The sequence below is a fragment of the Callionymus lyra genome, chromosome 8 (assembly GCF_982586985.1).
Source record: "Callionymus lyra chromosome 8, fCalLyr1.hap1.1, whole genome shotgun sequence".
Lineage (NCBI taxonomy): Eukaryota > Metazoa > Chordata > Actinopteri > Syngnathiformes > Callionymidae > Callionymus > Callionymus lyra.
Window position 1 is genome coordinate 6,373,603 of NC_141825.1, and position 24,312 is coordinate 6,397,914.

The window sequence follows — 24,312 nt, forward strand, 5'->3', positions numbered from 1 at the left end:
ATCTCTAGAACAACAAAGTGTGTTCAGTGGGCGGAGCCCAAGATCATTTTCTAATGTCAATGTTTCAATGAAAAGAAAGTTTTGTACAAACACACACTGATGATACAATAGAGTCAGACATCACAACAACACACACTTTAGTTAAAGTTTAAACTTATGTAGGTAATAATCTTCTATTCAAAGTATTAATTACAGTTTTATTTTCATCATTTTTGAGTGGGATATTCATGTATTTTTTTAAGAATTACAGACCTTCTGTGAACCTTTCATGTCCACTGACGGCAGCTATGATCGATTCTAATTGGCTTCTGTGATCTTGTTGTTGGCTGGTGTGTGTTTGTGTTTGTTACATGAAGCGGGCTGGTTGTTATTATTGGATGATCAGAGATGGTTGAAAACAAAGAGAGAGAGAGAGAGAAAGAGGAGACACTGGAGGAGGAGGAAGAGGAGGAGGAGGAGGAGGTCTGCTGCTGACTCCTCCCCGCGCTCGGATCCTCTACATTCCTTATTCACAGCCTCTCGTGGTGAAGGGCAGAGAGGAAAAAAGGAGGGAGAAGCGAGACAGGCAGGCGAGAAAAAAGACGGAGGAAAGAAAAGAGCAGAAGAAGAGGCGCTGCGAAGACGAACATGGCAAGACCGAGCGCGTCTCAGTCCGAGATAGAGTCCGAGCACCGCGCACCTCCACCTCCGTACGGTTCGGCTCGGCTCGGGCGGACAGATGGGTCCACATGAATGAGGATCTACCTGGCGCTAGGGGACAAAATGAGGGTCATCTTTATCCAAAACGCCGGTTTCGTCGCAGCTTTCTCGCCTGGTAGAAGTGAGTGGGTGAAGTCGGCAGAACCACAGATGATGTGGATCGAATTAGCGAGATTTTTTTAGGCAAATTTAGAATTTTTTTATAACCATTTTGGATCGAGTTTTTATTTTTTATTTTTTATTATATCTTATATATATCATTTTTTAAAATTACATCCAGTTGGCCTTGTTCTCGCTGGATTATTATCATATTATTAGATGAATAATATTATCGACTCATGTAAATCTGCTTAATCCACTAGTAATTTTATAGTGATAATATCATTATTGAGATCGTGTTTTTATAAACGAGACAATCTGGAAGCGTTTGTTTCCATGTGTGATAGAAGTTATTCTTTGTAATTTATTTATTTATTGTTTCTATTTTTTAGGCCTATAAGTATTATATTATCGTTTTTTTATTTAGTAAGTTGACATATTTATCAGTGGGAGGGGTCACTTATCTTTACTGCCATGGAAACTGCTTATTTATCGCCTCACCGGGGGCCCAGCCGCCGTGAGCCCCAGAGGGGTCACGCCTCCGCGGGGAAGCCTTCGGCAGGAGACCGCTCGCCCGCAGCAGCGCCACCTGCCTGTGACTCACCTGACGCCGGTGCCGATGGGAGGAGAAGCTCGGGTGTGAAGAAGCATCACCACAAGCACAACCTGAAACATCGCTACGAGCTGCTGGAGACCCTGGGCAGGGGGACCTACGGCAAAGTCAAGAAAGCCATCGAGAGGCACTCCGGACGAGTGGTGAGACCCTGAACACACCGGCACAATATTTCAAGCACTAACCTTTATACAGCTCATCTTTAAATGTTTTAAACACATTGTTAATACCGTCTAACTAGAAGCTAAACATCACAGGTTTGCAAAGAGAAATGTTGTTTATCCTATGCTGTATTTTGCAAGAGCACAGCAAGACACTAATCACTAAAACCTACACTTTAAAATAAATGTTTTTTTTTGTTTTCACTCAGTAACTAAGTACTTATTTATTTGTAAAGCACCTTTCGCAGTAACGCAGTGATAGAGTATCATGATACAGTGTCTTTGTACTCATAGGCCACTAGATGGCACCCTCTGCTTTATTGCCTTTGGCTCTGGACATAATTTATAAATAAAATCTGACATACTTTTTAAACTGAGAGCGCCACCATGAAACCACTTCTCATACTTTCACTTTCACTGATACGCACTTGTTAAGTGTTATATTGTTCCATTTGGACTAAATTTGGGTTTGAAAACTCTTGTCTTTAAAGTAAAACATTATGATTTTTACAGTACATGTATTCATCAGAGGTTAGGCAGGTATTTAATCTTGACCCAAACTCTTGACCAGTTGGTGGCAGTGATGCACCCTTTGAGTCCTGTTAACACCCAAAAGCAGAAAGTGGGAGAAAGTATTGCAGAAAGAAACTCAATGCCAGTGACCTTTAACCTCACCATGTCAGAACCAGCATTCCGACGCACTTCCAGGTTTGCTCGCACACTTTTGATAGGATGTGATGGCTGTGGCACGAAGTAACAGCCGTTTAGGTGGGAACAAAAGGAACTCCAGTATGTCGGACATGTGGTCATAATATTAAGGCAGATCGATCCATTCGAGATACAGAACCTCCTTCATGCAGAACGCCAGAGTCAGCATCGCTTTATCCCAGAGCTAAAACTTTCATATGAGGGCAGAAATTCCAACCTCGTCTCCAGCTGTTTCCACTACAAAGCTTTCTGTCCTTAAAACTCCCAAGTCTTGTGCAAACTTTGGGATTTAAACCCGCGACCAGTGACTCACTTGAAGTGCATTTTCGAGGTCTTTCAAAATTCTTCTCCCCTGATTGTTTTCGTTTTCCCCGTCCGAGGCGTGTGTGAGTCTTCCTGTCCTGGGGATTCCCCCCGTGCTCTATAGGGCCCCTGGGGGCCGGCAGTTGTAGCTGCACACGTCTGGTCTGTGCGAGGCCTCACCACCGGATGCTGCGGTGCAAATCCGGCTACTGACTGACTGATGAGACCTCGGTGGCCTCGCGGGCGCATCGAAAAACACTTTTATACAGGATGGGTGTTGAATCAGCAGTGTGGGTGAAAGTCAGGTCAACACTTTCACTTTCTATGTCTTAACAAAAAGGTCTCTTCACATATATGTTGGTGTCACACCAGATAGATTTTAGTGTCACCATGGCAACATCAGAGGACCATTAAGATTCCTTCGCTTGAACTTGAATGCATCTTTGATGCTTAAATAAGTCAGGAAAGTTTCCGACTTTCCCTCCTTTCGCCCCAGACTAAAGCTGCGGAATACTGTTCCTCTGACATGCAAACAAACACAAAACACTTCCAGCAACACGTCGGTGAAGATCTGTGTTTGATCAAATGCAACACAGCTGCCAGGCGGAGCCGCATCCAGCCGGAGAGATAAAAGCCAACTGCCACTCAGCCTCGCTCTCGCTGACACGATAAACATGCCCGCATCTAATCAATCATCCCCGCGGCCGCTTCGCTTCCTGCCACATGTGTGCGCTCACGACTTTTGCGTCTGCTCGTCTCGTTTTTCGCCGATGGCACTAACGCGTCGAAGGTTAAGTGTCGCGTAACCGTCTCGCCGCACTGCCACAGTTACCGCTTCAACACGCGGAGCGCTGTGAGGTCGTAGGTCAAGTACATTTGAGCAACAGAGCGCTGTGGAGACGAGACAGCCAACCGTCTCAAGAGCTTTTAACTGATTTGTGGAACCGTAATTCGGCTCGAGTACCTTAAATATCCAAGCGGGTGTGTCAGGAAACTGTCACTTAAATGACGACTCAGCATGTTTTCATCATATTTGTTGCCAAAAAACATTACAACGGCGGTTATCTGAGACACGGTACTAACACCCTCAATATCAATATCGCACTTTGACCCCATCTCACGTCGCAAAATTTAATGATTACCTCATTGGTTTTTACAGTCCAGATGCTGCAGTTATGCCATGAACAGAGAAAAGCTGATTGTTCAGTAACGTAGGCTAAATAAGGAGACGCTAAACTTAGTATATAAAGTTGTATAAACTGGATATTTGCCACAGTGTGGACGAAAACATGGCTTATCAGTTTAAGTTTGTAGCATGGATATAGTTTGGGCCGTTATCAATGCTAAGTCGATAAGATAAACCCAGGGTTAGCGTTTAAAGTAGCAACAATGACCTGAGAGTCAGAAGTAAAAATCTGTCAGGTTCTCTGGGCTGAATGCTTATTCATTGTTCATCGACTTTGGACAAAAGTGTCTGCTATATGACGTTATTAGCAGATGTGACCAACACTGCTATAAATAAAGTAGAACTACATTCATTTAAGTACAAACTTCATGGGTGTGGAAATCTTACGTCAATGACTCTGTCAAGTGTTCCATGGTTGATGACTTTTCAGTATCTGCAAATTGTATCTAGAGTAAAGGTTTTCTCTCCAGTTAGCATCAATGGTTGTGAATGCTTTTCTAGTTGACTTGGTTAAAGACATGATGTTATGGCAGATTTTTGTGCTAAATAAAGTGGAATACACTACATTTGCTTAACGGGCATGGAAGTGAGTGAGTACCTAAACAAAGGTCTCTATGGGTCGCCTCATGAATGCCTTTATAGAATACATACTTACAGTGCTTCAGAGTCCAAGCAGAAATAATCGTGAGCATGACGAGTGTGAAGGTGAAACCCGACTCCAGAACCGTCACATAAAAGCTCATCCACAGCAGGAAGTGAGATCAAAAGAGCCAACTCATATCCTGTATAGGGGGGAGATCAGTCACACACGGTCAGGGGCTCGCGACGCAGGGATCCCCCTCTTTCACCATGATCTGAACCCCCAACATCTCGGGGATTAATGTGAGCCTGAAGCAGCAGATGACATCACTGCTCAACAATGGATTCACAGGAGAGGAGTGAAGGGGGGAGCCGGTGATGGAGTATCATGATTCCTGGCTGTTTTTTAAAAATGCACTTCTCTGGAAAAATGACTCGCTTTCCCCTCCCACTCGCCCGACTCACCCCCATCTCGCACGTCGACCTTGACACACTCTGACGCCTCCCAAACACAACAATCTCATTCCCTCGCTCGGAAAAGCATGTTTGTTTGAGTGAAAATTATCTGTTCACGTTTTAACTAATTGATCCGTGGATGTTGACAAGACGGGATTCTAGAATAAAACCGTGTCTTAGTGACCTTTCAATGATTATCTCTGGAGTCTAATCTCGTTGTTCTTGGACGAACTAAGATGCCACTAGATAAGGCAGGGAATGATGTAGGACTCCTTGAACTGCAATCTTTTTTGTGCATACCCTACTGCAGTGGTCAGTACCTATCAAATGATACTTACAACCCTAATGATAATGGGTTGTAAAGCTTTAGTTACCTTCCTCCATTGATTTCTGGTCTTGCTTAGGTGCTAAAGTTGGTCCTAGTTCTACTTACCTAAAAGGTATTTCTTGGTTTGTACTCCGCAGCTGATTTTGTTTAAGGGCATCTAAATGTAGTCGGTGTCGTACAACAAATAGTATAATGTGAGGAGACACTTCAATACTTTGTGCTAAATAACATTGTGTATTTATTGAAAATCTGTCTATGCTACATTAAACAGAAGATAGTAGTAAAGGGGTTGACCAGACCACAGCCTGGACATCCTTCAGAAAATGGGGCGTTCAGGAATTTGCAGTTTTATGCAGTACACCTTTCCTTTTTTGTCTTGCTTCTAAAAGAGATTTTGCATGAAGTCAGCTTAGCCACAGTGAACTTCCTCCTTCCCCAATAAGAGTTGGAGCTAGTAAAGACAACAAGAGCACAGTCAGACAGTCTGTCCAGCTGAAGGTCGCTGTGCTCCTGAACTTTCAGAGTAAAAATAACACAGATGAGTTAGCTTGGGATGAATCCTTTAATGACCTGAGAGAAAACAGGAAGACTTCAAGCTCCGCCAGAGCGAAACATGGACTTTCACTTCAAACAAAACAGGCTTTGGGGGCGGGCAATGGGGGCACATACCTGGCATGGGTAGTAGGACAGCATCTGTTTACTGTGACTGACAGTAAAGAGGATTCACTTAAGGGTAATCACGATGATACCGGCCAGCTGGCAAGTGCTTGATCCTCAGTCGTGGTTAATGATCCACGTTCGGGGTCAAAGCAGGACGATACTGGAGTGATACCTGGCCACGTCTCAAACCCTGTGTGGCTGCTCTCTCAACATGTTTATATGTTTGTGTGGAATGACTATATCGGCTATTAAGGCCTGTTTTGTTGCGATCCTCGATTAGGAAAGTGTGTCTGCATGCAAATATAATGGCCTAGTTATTTCCAGGCACATTCCTGAAGTAAATCTTAACTAGCAAAAGGATGATTCACTCACCAGTTATGCAGAATTCCAACACGTCCAAGGATTAAAAGTAAAGGGTCGGTGATTGTGGTGAAGTGAAGGAAAACACCGCTGTTAAAAAGCAAACAACTTTAAACCATCATCCGCACAGCATGTGGACCCCCTGGACATCATCTGGCTAATTACATCATCGTTTCTTTAAATTCTATGTAATCACAGTAAGATTCCGGTTTGGGGTTATTTTTATTGGTGTACATGTAATTAGCTTGGCACTCGCTACTGCTTGTGGTTTTCTCCTGCAAGAAGGAGAGCCGGGCTCCTCCGACCTCCCCGTCTTAGTGTTGAAGAGGACAAAAGTTTAAAGCAACAAATGGGCAGACTACATCCAGACCCGATCAAAGGAAGAACCGGATTTCGATCCAGAATGTTTAGGCTGCAATTACGGTGACTTTTGATTTGGTTTGTTTGGAATGGACCACAAACCTCTCATTTAAGAAGCTTGAAGTGGACTAGCTCCGTGGTCGGCAGTGCCACGATGCTGAGTAATGATCCAATCACTGCTAGATGTTGACCGATGGACTTCCTGCGGTAAAGTGAAGCAAAAATGGTTTATTAGCACTTCCCAAATCCTATTGTGTCAAGAAAAAGAATGATTTTTTAAGGTTTATGGCGACCGGAATATGCCCGGCTTCAGACCAAGATAAATTAGAAAACGTTGCTTGGTCTAAATATGCAAACCCTGGTTGTGAGCTCGTGGGAAGAAAAAATAACAAGCTACTCAGTAGTAGCTGCAGCGTACCACAGCATGAGTTTGCGATCTACCTGTACAGGGCTAACGTTGCGCTCGGTATGCCTTTCACCCTTTACCGGTGATGCTATCGCGACCAACAGAATGTTGATCACAAAAATGCAACCGTTTCTGAAAGCAAAAAAAGAGTCCGTCCAGTAGTCAAACATGATGATGGCAACGTTTGCCTATTTCAACCAACTCCTGGGTTCAATGAGAGGGAGTGTGACGAAAAGTGTGATGTAACAGCTTGATTTTTTTATTATCTGAGAAAAATGAGTCAGAGTGTTATTTTAGTGTAATTAGAAATAAAGTTTTTAAGTGTTCATGTTTTTTAAATAAACCAGACCAACTAAGTAAACTGGTGAAAAGATAAACATTTGACTTTCTACGGTTAAACTTTCACCAGATTTAAAAATAATACAGTTCCCCCTGTGGCCTTCCACATCCACCCATTTATCGTCCTCACTTTACACAAAGAAAAAAGATATTTGGTTTCTGTCTGGTTTCATGATTTATGGCTGAAGAAATGTGCTACACAATCGTACTGTCTAAAGCAGTATTATTGGTTTTTCTGGTGTATAAAGAGGAAGTCACTGCATCTGCTTTAAGTCTTTACCCACCACAAATTGTGAGAGGCTCACAATGTCCGTGGACAAGTCTGCCCAACTCATCAATGAGATGGTGGGAGAGGGAACACACCGATAACTGAGGTCAATGTCTTTTACTCACTGGTGGACATGCGGTCATACATGAGACAGTTTGATGGACAGTAAAGTACGTCGTAACTTTGATCCTCTCGTTTTAATGTTGACATGGATTTAGAACAGGCCGTTCCATCTATGAAACCTTTTCCCCCTGGCTCCTCTCCCTGGATGTTGTGTCCCCTCAGAATGAGCTCAGGCCTCTAATACCTGGTTAAATTTAGTTTCCGCGTAACACGCTGACCTCTATTCCAGCTCCACATGCTGGCTTGTTTTTCTCAGAGACTGCACCGTCATTCCTGACCCCTCCTCCTCCAAAACCACAGGGTCAGTATGTGAGGCTAGACCTGACCTGTCAACACAGCGGGCTGATAAGGTCAAGAGTCACAGAGGTTCAATTAGAAGCCAATCATCATATTGATAAAACTGAGGGTCAAAAGTGTTTGTTGTTAAGGAGGTCTCTTCATAAATATACTAAAGTGGAGTCGCATGCTTTAACTGACGCAAACACTTGTACGCTCATGACTTAATAACCTGTTTAATTTAGTCAACTGCTTAGACTACTGACATCTAGTGGTGCAATGGTAGGTTACACTCATATTCTAGCAGTTGATTGACACTGATGTCATTTCAGGCGGTGTTACAGAGAACGTTTCATCATAAAAATACTTATATAATATTTCGATATTTTTGAGGGCTCATTAAAAAAAAAACACAATTCTGTTTGGGAAATACCAATTATCTAATTTGGTACCATTTATCTGACTTCCTGCATCGAATCCTGTCAGTCACTGCTTCAATCCCAAACATCACACATAATATTCATAGATGCTTTTTAGTAAACACAATAAAACACTGTATTGGCTTTAAGGAATTCCTTTATATGTCTGCAGGTGGCGATCAAGTCAATCCGCAAGGAGAAGATCAAGGACGACCAAGACATGGTTCACATCCGCAGAGAAATCGAGATCATGTCGTCCCTCCGCCACCCGCACATCATCTCCATATATGAAGGTAACAAACACAAATCCAAAAGGTCTGACTAAACAGCACGGATGGTTAGAGACCCCCTCGCTCGAGATGGAAGATTGTCATGTTTTGACGTGAAGATGTCATAATAAGAGCCGCTCGACAGCCCTGGGATGTTATTCATCTTCCTGCTTTATCCTGTGTGTGTGTGTGTGTAAAGTGATTTTTGTCAGGGATGGCCTCTCCCAAAAACTGAAAAGTCTCCTGTCTTCCCTGGTCTTGATCTCAGGGCCAGACATCTGCTGATACTTAGAGACAGCTGCGATCCAGACTGCACTCATGGACGTGTGTGCTCAGACGTGTGTGTGTGTATGTGTCCTTGTGTAGATGTGTATGTGTGACACTGGCTCACCTTTTGTCACTCTGGCATGCAAACTTCTACGCCATGAGGCAGCAGTGGGGGACATTCTCGGCATATTTGGAATGTGCTCTCAGACGATTGATCATTGTGATTGATCACATGCTGTTTAAATTCCGATCCATTCCCAAATTTCCGCCCTCACCTTTGGAGACGAACTCCCCGGGATCTTTGAAATGACAAGATGCTAGAGTTTTTAGAAAAGAGTTGAGAATCCACTAACCTCAAGTTGCTCCTAAACTTGTTTAACAAAGTTCGCTACAGCTCTAGCTCCCCATTGCCCTCGCACCCCAGATGTTCATAACTAATACACACTATTCGGACTGTAAGAGAAAATTGTAAAATGAAATTTTAAATTTGTTAAAAGTCAGTTTAAAGTTCCCTCCACAACTCGTCATCTACGATAAACAAAGTCCAAAATGCCACGACTATTTTATGATTGGGTCAACAGGCTCTACAGTGTCCGACCTGCCAGAACCGGCTCAACCGCGCGCCCTTTGTGCCAGCGCTGTGTTGAACAACATGCAACAAGCATCCCCATGGGAACAGAAGTCAGCTGGTGGGTCTGCACTGCAGCTGGGTTTTCATGGGTCTTGTAGGAGATTAGAAGAACAAGGTTTAATATACTCTGCGCTTATGATCCTGAGTGCGCTGCCCTCGCCCCCGAAAAGCACCCACTGCACCAATAAACCCCACCAGACTCTCCTCTTTGGTGTTTCTCCTCAAAAGCCAGTATTTACTGTTGCGGCCTGGCCCCCCGCCACCCCACACTCAAGAGAGAGGAGCCCCCTAGATCTGGCAACCGCCTCTTGAATAGTCGCTGCTAAAGAGCCTTGTACGAGGCAAAGCTGAACCAGATGTTTGTAAAGACTGAACCCCACCACTCCCTCACATTCTGCATCCATCAGCAGAGCAAACCCCCACCCTTTCACACAGACACCCTTAAAAGCTGTAAATTCACAAATTGCTACATCAAACTTAACGTTAAGGATTATGTCTCTTAAATTATATACCACCCATTAAAGTACAGAAACTTGTGTGAGTGCTGATGAGATGCTAACATATCTCGCGAGCATAGACATTTAAAACAATTGATTCAAGGGTCCTAAGATAGAAGGAAATAGAAAAAGTTCTGCATCACTAGAACATGTTCCTGTGCCTTGTTATTCATATTAACGCATTTATTTAAATGAGGAACATTAGCTTCTACAGGTTGTTACTGTGGTTAAAATGGTGCTTAAAAAGTTGCAATTGTACATATATTAGTTGTTAAATAAGATCAAACCTGATTTACAAATGCTCTGGTTTACAACATATCCAACAATAATATTTTGGCGACACAAGATTTCTATTGTGGAGGGAATAAGGGGCAAAACTAGGAAACTATTAAATGCTTTTGGGAAAAAATAAAGAAGATGGATTTTTGTTGAAAACACATTTTCTAATAAAAAATAGAATGAAAACATTGACAGTTTTAGACAAAAAAGAAGTAGTGTTTAATAGCAAATCCAAACGTTTCTTAAAGGACTCGTAAATATGCAAGAGAAGAATTGTGGGGAAGTCAGGCAAAGTCATAAAAAGCATCTGGAAAATCTGCCGGTAATTAATTCTGTTGTCAACCAGCTAGCTAATGACTCTTCCTCAGAGCTTCTGAAATGGTTTATGGTTTTTGGCTGAACATCTTTCAAAACAACTTGTTTTTTTAGTGTTGGAAAAAACAGATTTTTTAAGTACTCAGGCCATACTCTGAATATATTTCTATAGTTAAAGGGGAATATATAGAATAATCTGCCTTGAACTTTGGTGTATGAATCAAACTACAGAATTAACCTCAAATACATTGTTAAAAAATACTTTTCTCACACAGAAATGGCTGGAATTGTACAAGAGTAAAAGTCTAAATATGGAATCAGGAGCCACCAAATTCTGAGTAAAGTTCCTCACTCGCTCCCACAAGGTGCCATCTGACTACGAGTCAGTTGTCGTCATACAACCGACAAACACTAGGTGATAATTAGTCCGATGCCGAGGTTGAACCGATGAACAAAGCCACATGAGTGACAACCGGCCTCTCGTGGCGGTGTTGGTCCGGAACGATCCGGAGTTATGTAAGCCAGGTAATTACTTCACCACCGGGGGTCAAAGATAAATGGAAGTGCAAGCTGAGAATTGGGAGAGATCAGTGCGATGTCACTCGGGGTCAGGGCCGACCACCAATCAGAGGCCGGGGTCTGCTCATCCCCCCCCCCGGCTCTTTTGTTTCTTCCCAGCGGCCAGAAAATCATGTAGCGTTAGCATCACTCAGCAACTGTGTGTTTTTGTAGAGGATTATATCTTTAAAAGCACCTGCAGGTGGGGGGTTAGGAAAGTGACTGAAGTGTGCTCATGGGTGCGGAGAGCTGAAGCGATCAGTCCCGGCAGCCATGCTCTGTGGGAAAACCAGACTTTGATCGACTGGCTTCTCTTCTCCACCCAGACATTCTCATTCCCAGCATGCTGAGGCATTTTGGAGACAAACAGATTGCCGAGTAGAAATTACACGCCGGGTTGTAAATACTGACTGTGAATGATATGTTTGGCGGCGTTAATGTCAGATACAAACAGGGTACAATAGTGTTTAACCTAAAAGTGCACTCACGAGACACAGGCGTCGACCACAGTTTGTCTGGACAATGTTCTTTTTCCAGGTGAAAAAAAAAAGGTTGCACTTGAATTCCTACTAGATGATCTTTTATATCCCAACACTCACTCAGTGGAGTGTCACCTGAAAAAAGGGCTTATTTGTAGATATTTATGTAAGCTCAATTTCCCCAAAACAGTGGTGCCTAAAAGACTAGTTATTTTTGGTCCATTATTTGGAAAAATATTCTTATACTAATATTTCAGGTAGAATTCAGTGCTTTTTAAGGACAGACATCCTTAATGATGAAGCAATGCTAGCTTTCAAACGCTGTATTGAAGTGTTCAATGCAAAACAAGCTTCTTAATTTAAGAAGTAGTGAACTTTGTGAGTTGAATCTGTTCCTTACTTCACATTATCCTTGTGTCCCAGAATGGTCACTGCTTTATCTATGTTTTCACTGCGCTTTGGTCCCTAAAGAGCGAGGCTTGATTAAGTTAACCGACCCTCCTTGATGTGTTGAGAAGAAGCCAAACACACGAGGTGGAGTTTGGCTGATGTAACCACCAGAGAAGTGAAGGGATGTAATATGCTCCTCTGGAATTTGGAAACTTTCATCAAAACAATATGGAGTATTACATTTCCCTGGACCTTTTTTTACGTAACCCTATTGTTCCGCCCTTTGACTGGAAGTGCGTGACTTGTTCAAGTAGACTTTCCTGACATTGAAGAAGAGCTGTTGTAGCAAACCATGCTGATGAAAATGAATGGAATGTCCACAAATAAAGATGGACATTTGCAAAACTGCTTTTACGAAACTTATGCACTGCCATTATTATAAACATTCTAAATTAATTTGTTCCATCTTACTGTTTCAGATTGTTTATCACACATTGTCTTCTCAATCCCCAGTGTTTGAAAACAAGGACAAGATCGTCATCGTGATGGAGTATGCTAGCAAGGGGGAACTGTACGACTATATCAGCGAGCGTCGGCGGCTGAGCGAGCGAGAGACGCGACACTTCTTTAGACAGATAGTCTCGGCTGTCCACCACTGCCACAAGGTGAGAGGACCAGAACTTTTGACTTGTTTTTTTTTTGTTTCCCACTGAATGGAAACCATGTACCAGCACAGCCAGAGAGGCAGTTAATCTATGTGCTTTTCTTGGCGGTGAGTGGCAGTCATCTGTTTCTAAGTGAGGATACAAGCATGCGCTCCGATTACAGCGAACCAACTGAGCCCCGAATTAAATCTGTCCTCATCTGTTGACACTGAAAGATGTTGAGGATAAAGAGTTTCCCCTTTGCTTTGACTCCGCCCACTCCCATGTGAGACCCTGCTTTGTCCACACCCTGGTAACTCCCGGTAAAGCCCATGTGGTCCCCGGGACTTGTTTGGATGGATTCCCCTCATGTAACGCTGTTCCCCTGATAGGAATAGAAATGATGTCATGCATGTTACATATGAAGCTCGGTACATGTGAACACGCATGCCTCTCTGAGGTAGTGTGACTGTGAGTCATCAAGGACACAAGACAAAAAAGTGTTTCCTGCTCATTTGCAACAAGTATGCTAGCGTACAAAGGTGCAACATTTGAGACATGTCCCACAGCGTTTTAATGTATTTATCCATTGTTTTGTTTTTTTCTCAGAATGGCGTAGTGCACAGAGATCTGAAACTGGAAAACGTTCTACTGGATGAAAACTGTAACATTAAGGTACAATTCATCATTGTTAACATTTATTTGGGGGGTTCTACAACAAAGCCTCTGATTGGCACTTGTAAAAATCTAGTAGTGGCAATTTAAAGATCTTCTAACCAGACAGATGCCAAAAACTCTCATTGTAGTCTATTGTTAATGTAGGTGCTGACTGCTGAAATGATGGGCTTTTAGTAATTACAATGGAAGAAACAAAATCTGTGCTAAATGGATTCAAGCCAAGTTAAGCATAAAAATGTTGTCCTGGACCTTGTGCATCTTAACAAACAATGTTTCAATTGTTGATAATTTTCCCCCAGATTGCTGACTTCGGGTTGTCCAACCTCTATCACAAGGACAAACTGCTGCAAACCTTCTGTGGAAGCCCACTGTATGCCTCGCCGGAGATCGTCAATGGAAGACCCTACCGAGGTCCAGAAGTGAGTGACCCCTAAAAACCAGGATATTTATTGATGTTTTTTTTTTTCTCAAGTCCTTGTTTTTTTTTTTTTAGATATCAATCATAAATATGAAGGATTCATTTGGGGCCTTTGATGGGATTAATAATTATTCTTGTTCAAAGGATGTCTTCGCAGTGGGTCACAACCCACATACTGTCTGTCTCCCCCTCCCCTTTTAATTTCTGCAAGCTTTGAAGCGAGGAACTGGAGGAAAGTTGTGCTAGCTTTCCCTTGAACATAATAGGATAGGAATGAGTCCCACAGCCTCAAAGAACACATATGGTCACATCTAGTCTACCATTCAGCATTTGGCAAAAATATTTTTGGTAAGAGACACTCAAAATATCTCCTCTAAGGCCACTAATGTGGAAAGTTATTCTGAGAGGCGTTGTCTCTTAAATCGCACTTGAGTTACATAAAACAAAGTGAGCGAGGGAGGATAAAGAAGCATTTTTAGAAATTCAACTCTAACCAGTCATTTACATGCAAATGACTGTAATTTCCTTGAGAACGCAAAAAATCTACAGCAATCGGGTCATACTTAAATTATAGAACGCTGATCGGGGCGAGACCTCAAATTACAGCAAACATAAAAACAGAAATAGTTCAGAGAATAGTTTTTAAAAAGGTAATCGTAACACGATATCGGGACTTTAGGGTTGTTGAACTTCTGACAGTGAGAAAATGGACGTCTGTGGAATATACCTGCCTTTTCTTTTTTTTCTGTAATATCTAACGTTCTCTTCAGTTCTTCATTATATTTGGTTTTGAGACGAAAATCTCTTCATTCTCTAGCTCGCCGACATCTGATACTAGTTTGCCAAAAAAAATGTACATTCTTCCTTACTACTCATTCTCTTTAAGCCGACATCACATAATACTTCCTGTCACAGTCACAGACTCATTACTGCTCCCTGTACGGCAGTATGTCTCAGACAAGTCGCTGGGGCCGGGGAAGCACAATACCACTATATCTGCAGGACTCATTACCTCTTCCTGTCCCTCCTCTTCCCCATGCCTCTGCACCTCTTCATGCTTCAGACAAAGTCTTATGTAACAGCTTACTTAGAAAACCACATCGCATTAGGTTGGTGGTCAGAAAGTGCTTGCTTCTGCCTGACAGGGCAAGAGACATGTGGAAGGGGCTGAGCATTGCGAGGGGAATGGATTTATCTGAATGGAAACCAGCCACTTCTTCCTAGAGTTCTGGTGATTATCACGATTTCACAGAAAAGAACGCAGGCATCAAAACATCCTTGGTAAATACATTCCGCTGTAAAGGGGCACATATGTAAAGATGAACTTGATAGCCTTGCTCAAAGGTCTCCTCTGGGACCTGCGGAGGGGTTTTTCCGGAGCATTTATTCTGGAGCCACGTAGCAATGAAAACATCAAGGGTGTAACACCATTGAGATGGTGTAACAGTTAACACGCTTCTTGAGATTGCTAGTGTGTGTATTTGCACAGTGAGTAACCAATATTTAACCACCATTGTTACTCTTCCGCAGGTAGATAGCTGGGCACTTGGGGTGCTGCTGTACACCCTGGTGTACGGAACCATGCCTTTTGATGGGGGAGATCACAAGAAACTCATTCACCAAATTAGCAACGGGGAATACAAAGAACCAACTCAATCATCAGGTAATAAACCATGGTGCGAGTGTCATTTGTGACGATATCAATTTATATTTTTGATTTCTGCAGATGCAAGAGGACTGATTCGCTGGATGCTAATGGTGAACCCAGACCGCAGGGCCACTGTGGAAGATATAGCCAATCATTGGTGGGTAAACTGGGGCTGGAAGAACAGTGTGTGTGACTGTGAATCACAACGTGACCATGGAGGCTCACCCATGCTGGCACGCTTTATCGATTGGCAGAACCGCACTGAGCCACGAGGTTCTGGAGCCAAACCTGTGTCCCTTCCCCAGCTTTTGCGCCAGAGACCCAAAAAGTCTAAGAAGGAAAATGTTGAAGATGAAGAGTCCATCTGCGGCGTTGAAGACAAACCAGGTCTAAAGAGGCCAAAGGGTATACTGAAGACCAGGGTTGTAGAAGAACATCAACACGCAAGTTTGGGGGAGGTCCAGCTTGGTCAGAAAGAGCTGCTTCAACAAGCAGAATTGGGAGATGAGGCTTCAAGTGCAGATGCAGAGGAAGAGGAGCTGACCTCAGTTGAAGTCTCACAAGCTAAATTGGTGCCCTCCTTGCCAAAGAAAGGGATCTTGAAGAATAACCAACAACGGGAGTCAGGGTACTACTCTTCACCAGAGCGTAGCGAGTCCACAGAGCTTTTAGGGGGTACGAGTATGTCAGTACTAGCCAGCTCCCCACCAAAGAGAGTGATGGGAAGAAAGGGAATACTGAAGCGGAACGGAAAGTACTCCACTTACAGTGGACCTCCATCAGCTGCTGCAGTCGCAGAGGTTCTTGGTGATTCGGCCCCTTCAGCTGACTCTGGTCTATCACGCAGTCAGAGTCGCCCTTCTAGCATCGTTGGCGAGGACAGTTCTGTCCTGTCCCTTTCACCCATCTCTCTCTGTGCAGCAGAATGGCATCCATCCACTCCACACCTTAGGCCAAACATCAGGGCCTGTGTCTCAGCTGAAAACTTGCTACATCTTGCCAACTTCGAAGGTTTTCAGGCTACCCCTGCACTCCAGGTATCCAAGTTCAACCGCGGCCACAAATCCAGAGGCTCCCCCGGGGACAACGGCAGCTTCTCCCTGTTGGGGGACCTAGAGGACATGACTCAGGTGTACCAACAAGCCTTGGACATTAGCAGTAACCTCACCTAACTTAGAACCAGCTGTAGGAAGGTTGCGATACTTTGTGTGTTTGTGTGTGTTACTGTGTATGCCTAAATATATAAATATAAATAGCTTTAACGACCAGTGGGTTACTGGGAATAAGTCTAATTGGACTTACATTGTTCCATATAGGACTGTGATGTTGATGGGAATTATAATTTAAACGGCAAATACTTTCACTCATAGACATGCACACACATAAGAGCATACACAGACCCAAACAAACACACATAGGTGTATACGCTTCCTCAGCCAAAGGAAATTGAGTTAGGGTGTGAACAGTGCAGAGACAGAGCTGGCAGGAGACAGTGCCACCCAGTCTGCTTTCTCGGCACGCCATTAGACTTTGCTGGGTTCGACATGTTTACATATTCTGCTAGAAGGCAAGTAAGAATCACAAACTCAGCAGCCACACTCTGGTTGTCTTTTACGCTGCCCGTTTTTGGGCTTGAGTTTACAAAAGCACCTTAGAACTCAAACAGCGCAAGATATTTTGTGATTGTCACTGCCTTAAAAGCTGTTCTAAAAGTAGTTGACATTGTTGATTGTTTAATTTTTTTTCTAAACTGGTGGCGGTTACTGGAAGAGTCCTAGAGCTCTATTTGTCCAATTCTTTATGTGGAACTGACATTCATAATTAGTAATGAGAGCTCATAAGAGGTCATATATAGCCATGTCATTTATGTATTGAAATTAGATGTGCTATGTATGGATACTTGGGAGTATGTAGGAAGTGCCTTTTTTCATTAAAAAAATATGTATGTCAATTCCAAAAAGGTTGGAAAAACCAGGGAAGACCACCACCAGTTTCATCTGTGAATGTGGACAAACCCAGGGCCTTTCACGCACAGCTGGCTAGCTTTACTTATCTGGGGTCAAGGGTTAGTCTTGATCAAACAGTCTGGTCTCCTCAGATATGCTGGGATCTTACAGTCAGCTTTCAAAAGACCCCCCTGATGGTCTTTGTCAGTGTTCACTCCTTTAGTTTGGTTTGTCAAAAGCTTTGGTGGCTTGGTTGAACTTGGGGTCTGGATGGGATCACCTAAAGGGACACTCGTTGAAGGGGGGAAGGTTGCACAGACACCACATCATTGTCCTGGAATGTGTCTGGTTCTCATAACTGAGGTAATTTTTTTCATGTTGCCAAATACATTATACTTTAAGCTTCTTAAATGAGCAAGGGGGAAGAGGGTTGTTAAAAACCTGAGGATGACACAGCAAATTCCGGAGACGTGTTGATGCGGAAAGATCTGAATGGTTCCTCGCCTTGACTCAGCACAGGTGGGATCTCCCTCCAGCTGTGTACACAAGTCCATTTTGTCAACCAAGCACAACTAGCAAGCTATTGTTTTACTTAGAGAGAAGGAGAGGGAGGTGGTGCAAAGGATGGTTTTAGGGGGAATAAGTGTAGAGAAGTGATGCGTTGAGGATTGGTGAGATTAGAAAGGGCTTTCCTGTGAAGCACAGGAAGTGCCAAGATTTCAGTCTGGAGAGATTTTCTGAAGTAGAATAGAGGGTGTAAAGAAAGTGAGTAGAAGGAGTAGATGGAAAGTTTTTTGCGTTATACCAAAGATGTGTTGGCGCATTGAGGGAGAGAAGAGAGTGAATGTGAGGTTATTTTCCGTATCTTAAAGAGTCCATATTTTGACTGTTCCTACTTAAGATGGGAGGGATTTTATAGTTCTACTTTTCTTTGGCAACATATAAAAAAAAGAGTGATATAGTAGATCCAGGTTACTCATATTAGTCAATAAAATTGGGGTATCTGCCCTGTTTTACCCTGGAGAAGGGATTAAATGAGAGAATCTCTATGGGCCCTCTGAGATTCCCCTTCAGTGGATGAAATCATTCCCCACGACTCCCCCTCCTGTTTGTTTTCCTTTACAGTTTTTATTTGAGATGCTGGGGGCTGTTGTTACAGCTTGACTTCTAGAGGGTCCCTTTTTGTTTTGTGTGGCCTTAAAAAGGGTGTCAACGGCGGTCAAAAATCAGCAAAGAATGACTGACATCATGCAAAAAAAATAATAATGGAAAACCATGCAGCTGACAGGGAAGTGTTTTAGGTGGTCCGCTCGTATGAAGGAAAGGTCCTGGGAAGTGACTCAGACGAAACGCCCATTTGTGTATCGCATTGCTTTTTAATTGTCTTTTGTATTGCCAAACTGGATTTACAGTGATAAAATTATACTATGTTAGTATTTTGTTTCATTATGATTCTGTTTTTGATTTTCCAAAATATAAGAAACTTTATATTGCTTTATGTTATGGCAGAAAAATACTTCCCTTTTTGAATTTTTCCCCCACGATGCAATAGTTTCAGGCAACACCTTTCAGTACAAAAAAGACTCAGTAGTAGCTTTCACTTATCTCCAGTGGAGGTGGTATAATGTACACGTCCAGGTATTGAAAGGTTCTTTAACAACCTGCATAAAAACCTTCAAATCATTTCTAGATCAGATTACAACAAAAGGAAAGTTAGAAGTAAAATAAAGCAATGTTTAAGCCAATCTGGAAAAACTGGTGCATATCTGTGTGTTAGCAGAATAATATGAAAACTTGACTGGATATTGTTCTGACAAAAAAAATACGAGTATTATTTTGTTATTTAAGTATTATATGTCTCATTACTATTCTGATGGTGATCCTGGACTGCAGAGGTGGATTAAGTTATGTGCCTTTGGTATCTCTTATGACCCTTTTTATAATTACTATCAATGTGTTTTTAAACTTGTATTTATTGGTGATTAAGCCATTTAGTTTTGTGTACTTTGTGTCCATGCTTGGGCCTGCTCTCTGGACAGTTTTCGGACATCACGCACAAATCCTGTTTCAAGTGCCATCATCTCATTGTGAAGTGGCCAATTTTTCATTTCTCGACTTCTGTAAAACAAACGTCTTAAATCTACTCAACACAATGCCTTTGCAGTACTGTATCGACTTTAATAAACAGATCTTGAAAAGAACTTCTGCTTCATTGTGTCCCTTCTTTTATGTTTTCAATTGTTGTATTTTCTATTGCCCATATTATTAGTCTACCTTTCGAGTTCAGAGACGGACCAAACGCTGACCTTTGGCCTAATCAGTTGTCCTTATCAATCTTTGCTTTACTCCAGCACTTGTCCACAACTCATCCAGATTATTATATTATATTTATTTAATATGATATTATATATCCGGGACTGGAAAAGATCCGACAAGTTCCATGGTTCAATATACTTTAGTGACGAGCAGTTTTGGGGATACGAACAACCGGTTGGTTAAATTACTCTCGTAAACGGAGGTCTTTCTGCAGGGAATTTAACAACGGGCCATATAAATTTATACCCCAGGGAAGGCTAAGTCCACATGCCTGAATCTGCTCAACAATGATATCTGGTTAAAGTCAGGGGTTTCAGGGTGAAGCTGTTTCTACGATCCATTAGAAGAAAAAGTCACTTAAAATAAGGAATAAAATGTGTTGGGCAAGAAACATTTTAAACGTCTTTGATAAAACTGTGCTCGTGAATATTTGAGAGTTACATCTTTTATTTTGAAACTACACGACTACAAGTGATTCAACACAGAATATGAATAGCAGAAACTACTACTGGCGCTGCTCTGTGCCTTAAATAATACTCGTGTCTTAAAAACATCTGCGAAATTAGAACTGATGAATATTACAGTTGTCTAAAAGCCCAGACTGGATCACTATTTCTGTCCTGCAGATTTTAACCTGCCAACTAACTCCGCTATGCTTCCAGGACACTGCTCTGTTTCTGGCTTCACTTTGTTGACCTGCGCAAACAAAAAAGACCTTTGAAGTGGATCCTATGTAAAGCAGATTTAGATTTTTAAAAGCCTTGATCTCCCGATACAGTCTCGTAGATCGTAGCAAACGTAATTACAACTGCTCTACTTCTTTGTGTTCTTGAAAAAGCTCTCGCATGCTGACTCCATCCAGCAGTAACCGCATTCTAATGGTCAACATAACCACGACTGAATATGATGGATGTCTCGGAAGTAGCGAAGGACGAATACGATTCCAGGAGAAACAACTTTGAGTAAATTGCAGATTCAAACATGACAAACATGTGGGAGCAATAACTGTTGAAGTGCAGCACAAGCAATATTTACAGCATTATGAAACCAACGTACGAGGAACAAATGACAGAGGCTGTTTAATGTTGTTTGTGTGATATGTCTCGGTTCATTCAGAGGCAGCTGGAGGCTTCCACATGCTTCTTTTCTCAATCTAAAAAGTACTCGGTTAGCATTGCTGCTCTGGATATGTATTTTTAAAGTTCGTAATTTTTACTTTTATAGCGCTTTTCCAGACCAGGGTCACAAAGCGCTTTAACAATCAAAACAATACTCAATAAAATATATACTTTAAAGGTCAAGATAACACTGAGAACAACACAGGAGTTCCAGAAAATCAAGGAAAAGCCTGCACAAATAAAGATGTTTCTTGAAGGAGTCAGTAGACTCCATCAAGCGCAAAGAGAGAGGAAGATCGTTCCAAAGCTTAGGAGCAACAGCCTGGAATGATTTCGCTCCTCTGGTCCAGAAGCGTATTCAGGAACCATCAGTAGATTCCGATCCACAGACCTCAGAGCCCGAGCTGTGGTGTAAGTCTGGATCAGATCAGTGATGTAAGGAGGAGCTTGACCATGAATAGCTATGGAAGTTAGAACCAGAATTCTAAAGTTGATCCTGAAAGAAACTGGAAGCCAGTGAAGAGTTTTAAGTATCGGAGAAATGTGAGTTCTTCTACTAGAGCGGCTCAGAAATGCAAACTGAATCATTTACTTTTACAATTACTTTCAACATAGTCACTTAATGTCATGGGAGGTTGGAGGCATCCAGAAAATGAAACAATTGATGATGAGATACAGTGTACAAATTAAATTCACAGCTACGAATCTCATTACACAGAATTGTTTAATATACTGTATACTGTATGTCAGCTATATTTATTAGTTTAATGTATATTTGGTAAACAACTACAATTCAATTGAGCACACATTCGTACATACATAGAGATCTGTCTTGTTATTCCATCTTTGATATTTGTCAAATACTTGCCTGAATAATACAATGACTGTAATGGCTACATTTAAGAAACCGTCAGCTATATTTATTAGTTTAATGATAAGAATCAGATCCATACGAGCATGTTTGCATATTGTCAACAAATGCAGGTTATTTTGACTAAATTCTCTGATTATAAAAACATTAGAATTATGCTGTCTTAAAATCGCACACTTCTCTAAGTGCATTTTACAGTACATTATAAGACAATGCACTAACTTGTGCAGTGTGCAAAATTCAACAGTGTAGATACAGCTCAAATCAAACACTGTCGCTACACACTTACAGGAAATAACTTGACAGCTTCTTCTTCAACTACTTTTTAACAATGATTGCAACCAGCTGTTGGAACCCTATTGCAAGTTATTAAGTTGTGTTTCATTTTGTTATTACTGTTGTGGTGTATGTGGAGTTCTTGCATTGAGACATTTACACCGAAGGTGTGTATCTGCAGACGTGTATCTTCCGTTCACCTATGTCACTAAGAGGGCGGTCGATGAGGGTGGAAAGTGTCCATCGATCCACTTTTCGCACATTGCTCAAAATATTAAGAGAAGTGAGAAGTGACCGATTTAAGACACACAACTTTCAATCCCAGTTACTTAGGGTGAGAGCCAGAAGGGGACACTGGAAGGTTACCAGTCCATCACAGGACACATGTTAAAAGACAACCACACACAAAAACAGTCGCGACGGCGGCCAATTTAGAATTACCAAATGACCTCAAATTTGTTTGTGGGATGAAACCAGAGGGTCAGAAGGAAACAAGGGAGATAATCCAAGCCCTGCTTAGAAAGAACAGAAAATTGCCTTGAGTTGGATTTAAACCCACATCCTTCTTGCTGAAGCAACATTAAAAAAAAGAAAATACTTAACGAAGCAATACCCTTCATGAAAAGTTAATACATTAATAAATTGTGAAATCTATACATGCATTGTGTTAAGTTGTGAAATCTATACATGCATTTTGCTAAATTGTGAAATATATACATGCATGTTGTTACCTTTTTTAATTTATTTAAATAAATAAAGTAAAACGATCTTTGTCTCCAAGTTATTGGCAGACATATGATCATCTTTCATTGAATAGGCATTTAAATGGTTTTCAGCTATGCATGTATTTATCTGTGTCTACGTTTTAAGTTAACCATCTGACCTACAAGCACTCTAAAATAGGAAGTTGGACAAGGATCTTAATTTCCTCCAGTGTGGGCTATCAAAACTATCATAAGACCGGTGCCCTCGTTTCTTTTTTAAGCTGGGGGTGACCCAAAAACCCATATTGATACATGCCTTGGCCAAGTTTGGCGATACGGGTTGCACAGGTGATCTGTTCGAATCCTTGTTTTATATATTCTTAAATGTTCAGCTGGTGGTTTCAAATAAGGGAATTTGGGGAGATGAGATTGTATTTATGTCTCAAATCGCACAAGTGTACTGCACTCTCTAAGTGCACATCTTTACAGTACACTTTAAGACAGTGCACTTACTATCTCAGTGCGCAAATTTTGACCGGGAAGTACCGTCTCAAATCAAACTCTGCTGCTACACACTTTCGTGAAACGACTCGACAGCTTCTTCTTCTACTACTTTTTAACACTGATTGCAACCAGCCGTTGGAAAACTATCACAAGTTATTAAGTTGTGTTTTATTGTGTTATTATTGTTGTTGTGTTGTTTTGTGGTGAAATGAGTGGTTTTCTCAAGACACTTGAGTCGGGACCTGCTCTGAAGACACGACGTCAGTGACGTAGCTTCTGTTTAACGTCATCTACGTCACTAAGAGGGCGTCCGTTGAGGGTGGAAAGTGTCCATCGATCCACACTGTATTGTCTGGCCGTTTGAGCTGCCAATTGAATGCACATAGCGCACTACATTATGTACAATGTGAACGCACTCTTGCAATAAAAATATAAAGTGTAAGTGCAGAAGTGTGTGATTTGAGACACAGACATGTTGTACAGAAGTAGGTAAATGTCTGAGGCTGATATTGGAAAGCAGAAAAACCTTCTACGACTCCTAAATATAGCTTAGATTAAGACCAAAAACAAACCAGATGTTGTTTTACACGTCCACAACAGGTTCTAAGTACGTTTAAAAACCAAGCCGTTCCACGAGAATAAGGAGCCAGTCTGTCCGCAGCAGATCTGGTTAACAAGCACCAAGCGTTCTTATTCTCTTCCTGAGAAATTAGTCAATGTTTCCACACAGTCTCAGCAGCAGAAGTTAAAGTTGAATTAACTTGATGGATGTTTAAGTGCTACTCCACCCAAGAAAATCTGTTATTTTGAGCATTAAAGTCTCGTTCGCCGTGAGCTTCAGGGGGAGCTGTGAAAACGTTGAGAAGCACAGAGTTCCAGCTGTTCAGCTGAGTTAAATCAGAGTTACAATTAAATCTAACGGATCAGAGCAGCCGCAAAATGAATAATTTATGAAGAGATTTGGTTTTGAAATTACACTACAGAGCTCACAAAGCCAAAAATATTGATATATATAATTGTTTTTATTATTTATACTTGAATAATTGAGCAGAAAATTCCCACATCAATAGAGATTTGTCTTCGTCATCCACTTGGATAGATCCAATTCATTTCACTAAAAGACACAGTCAACTATATTTATTGTTTAATGATTAGAACCAG

The 24,312-nt window shown here is 41.8% G+C and overlaps 1 protein-coding gene across 2 annotated transcripts; it reads left to right on the forward strand.

The window, feature by feature from the left end:
• The first annotated feature begins 521 nt into the window (after positions 1 to 521).
• Positions 522 to 19,557, forward strand: nuak1b (NUAK family, SNF1-like kinase, 1b). 2 transcript variants are annotated; one of them, XM_087797499.1, is made up of 8 exons: positions 523 to 1,330; positions 1,361 to 1,554; positions 8,516 to 8,636; positions 12,542 to 12,693; positions 13,282 to 13,347; positions 13,650 to 13,769; positions 15,299 to 15,431; positions 15,495 to 19,557. In XM_087797499.1, the coding sequence occupies exons 1-8, from the start codon at positions 1,273 to 1,275 to the stop codon at positions 16,586 to 16,588; spliced, it is 1,938 nt and encodes a 645-aa protein (XP_087653625.1). In that variant the 5' UTR covers positions 523 to 1,272; the 3' UTR covers positions 16,589 to 19,557. The 2 variants fall into 2 exon arrangements, with proteins under 2 accessions (XP_087653624.1, XP_087653625.1); XM_087797498.1 differs by having other exon boundaries at positions 522 to 1,554.
• The last annotated feature ends 4,755 nt before the right edge of the window (positions 19,558 to 24,312 follow it).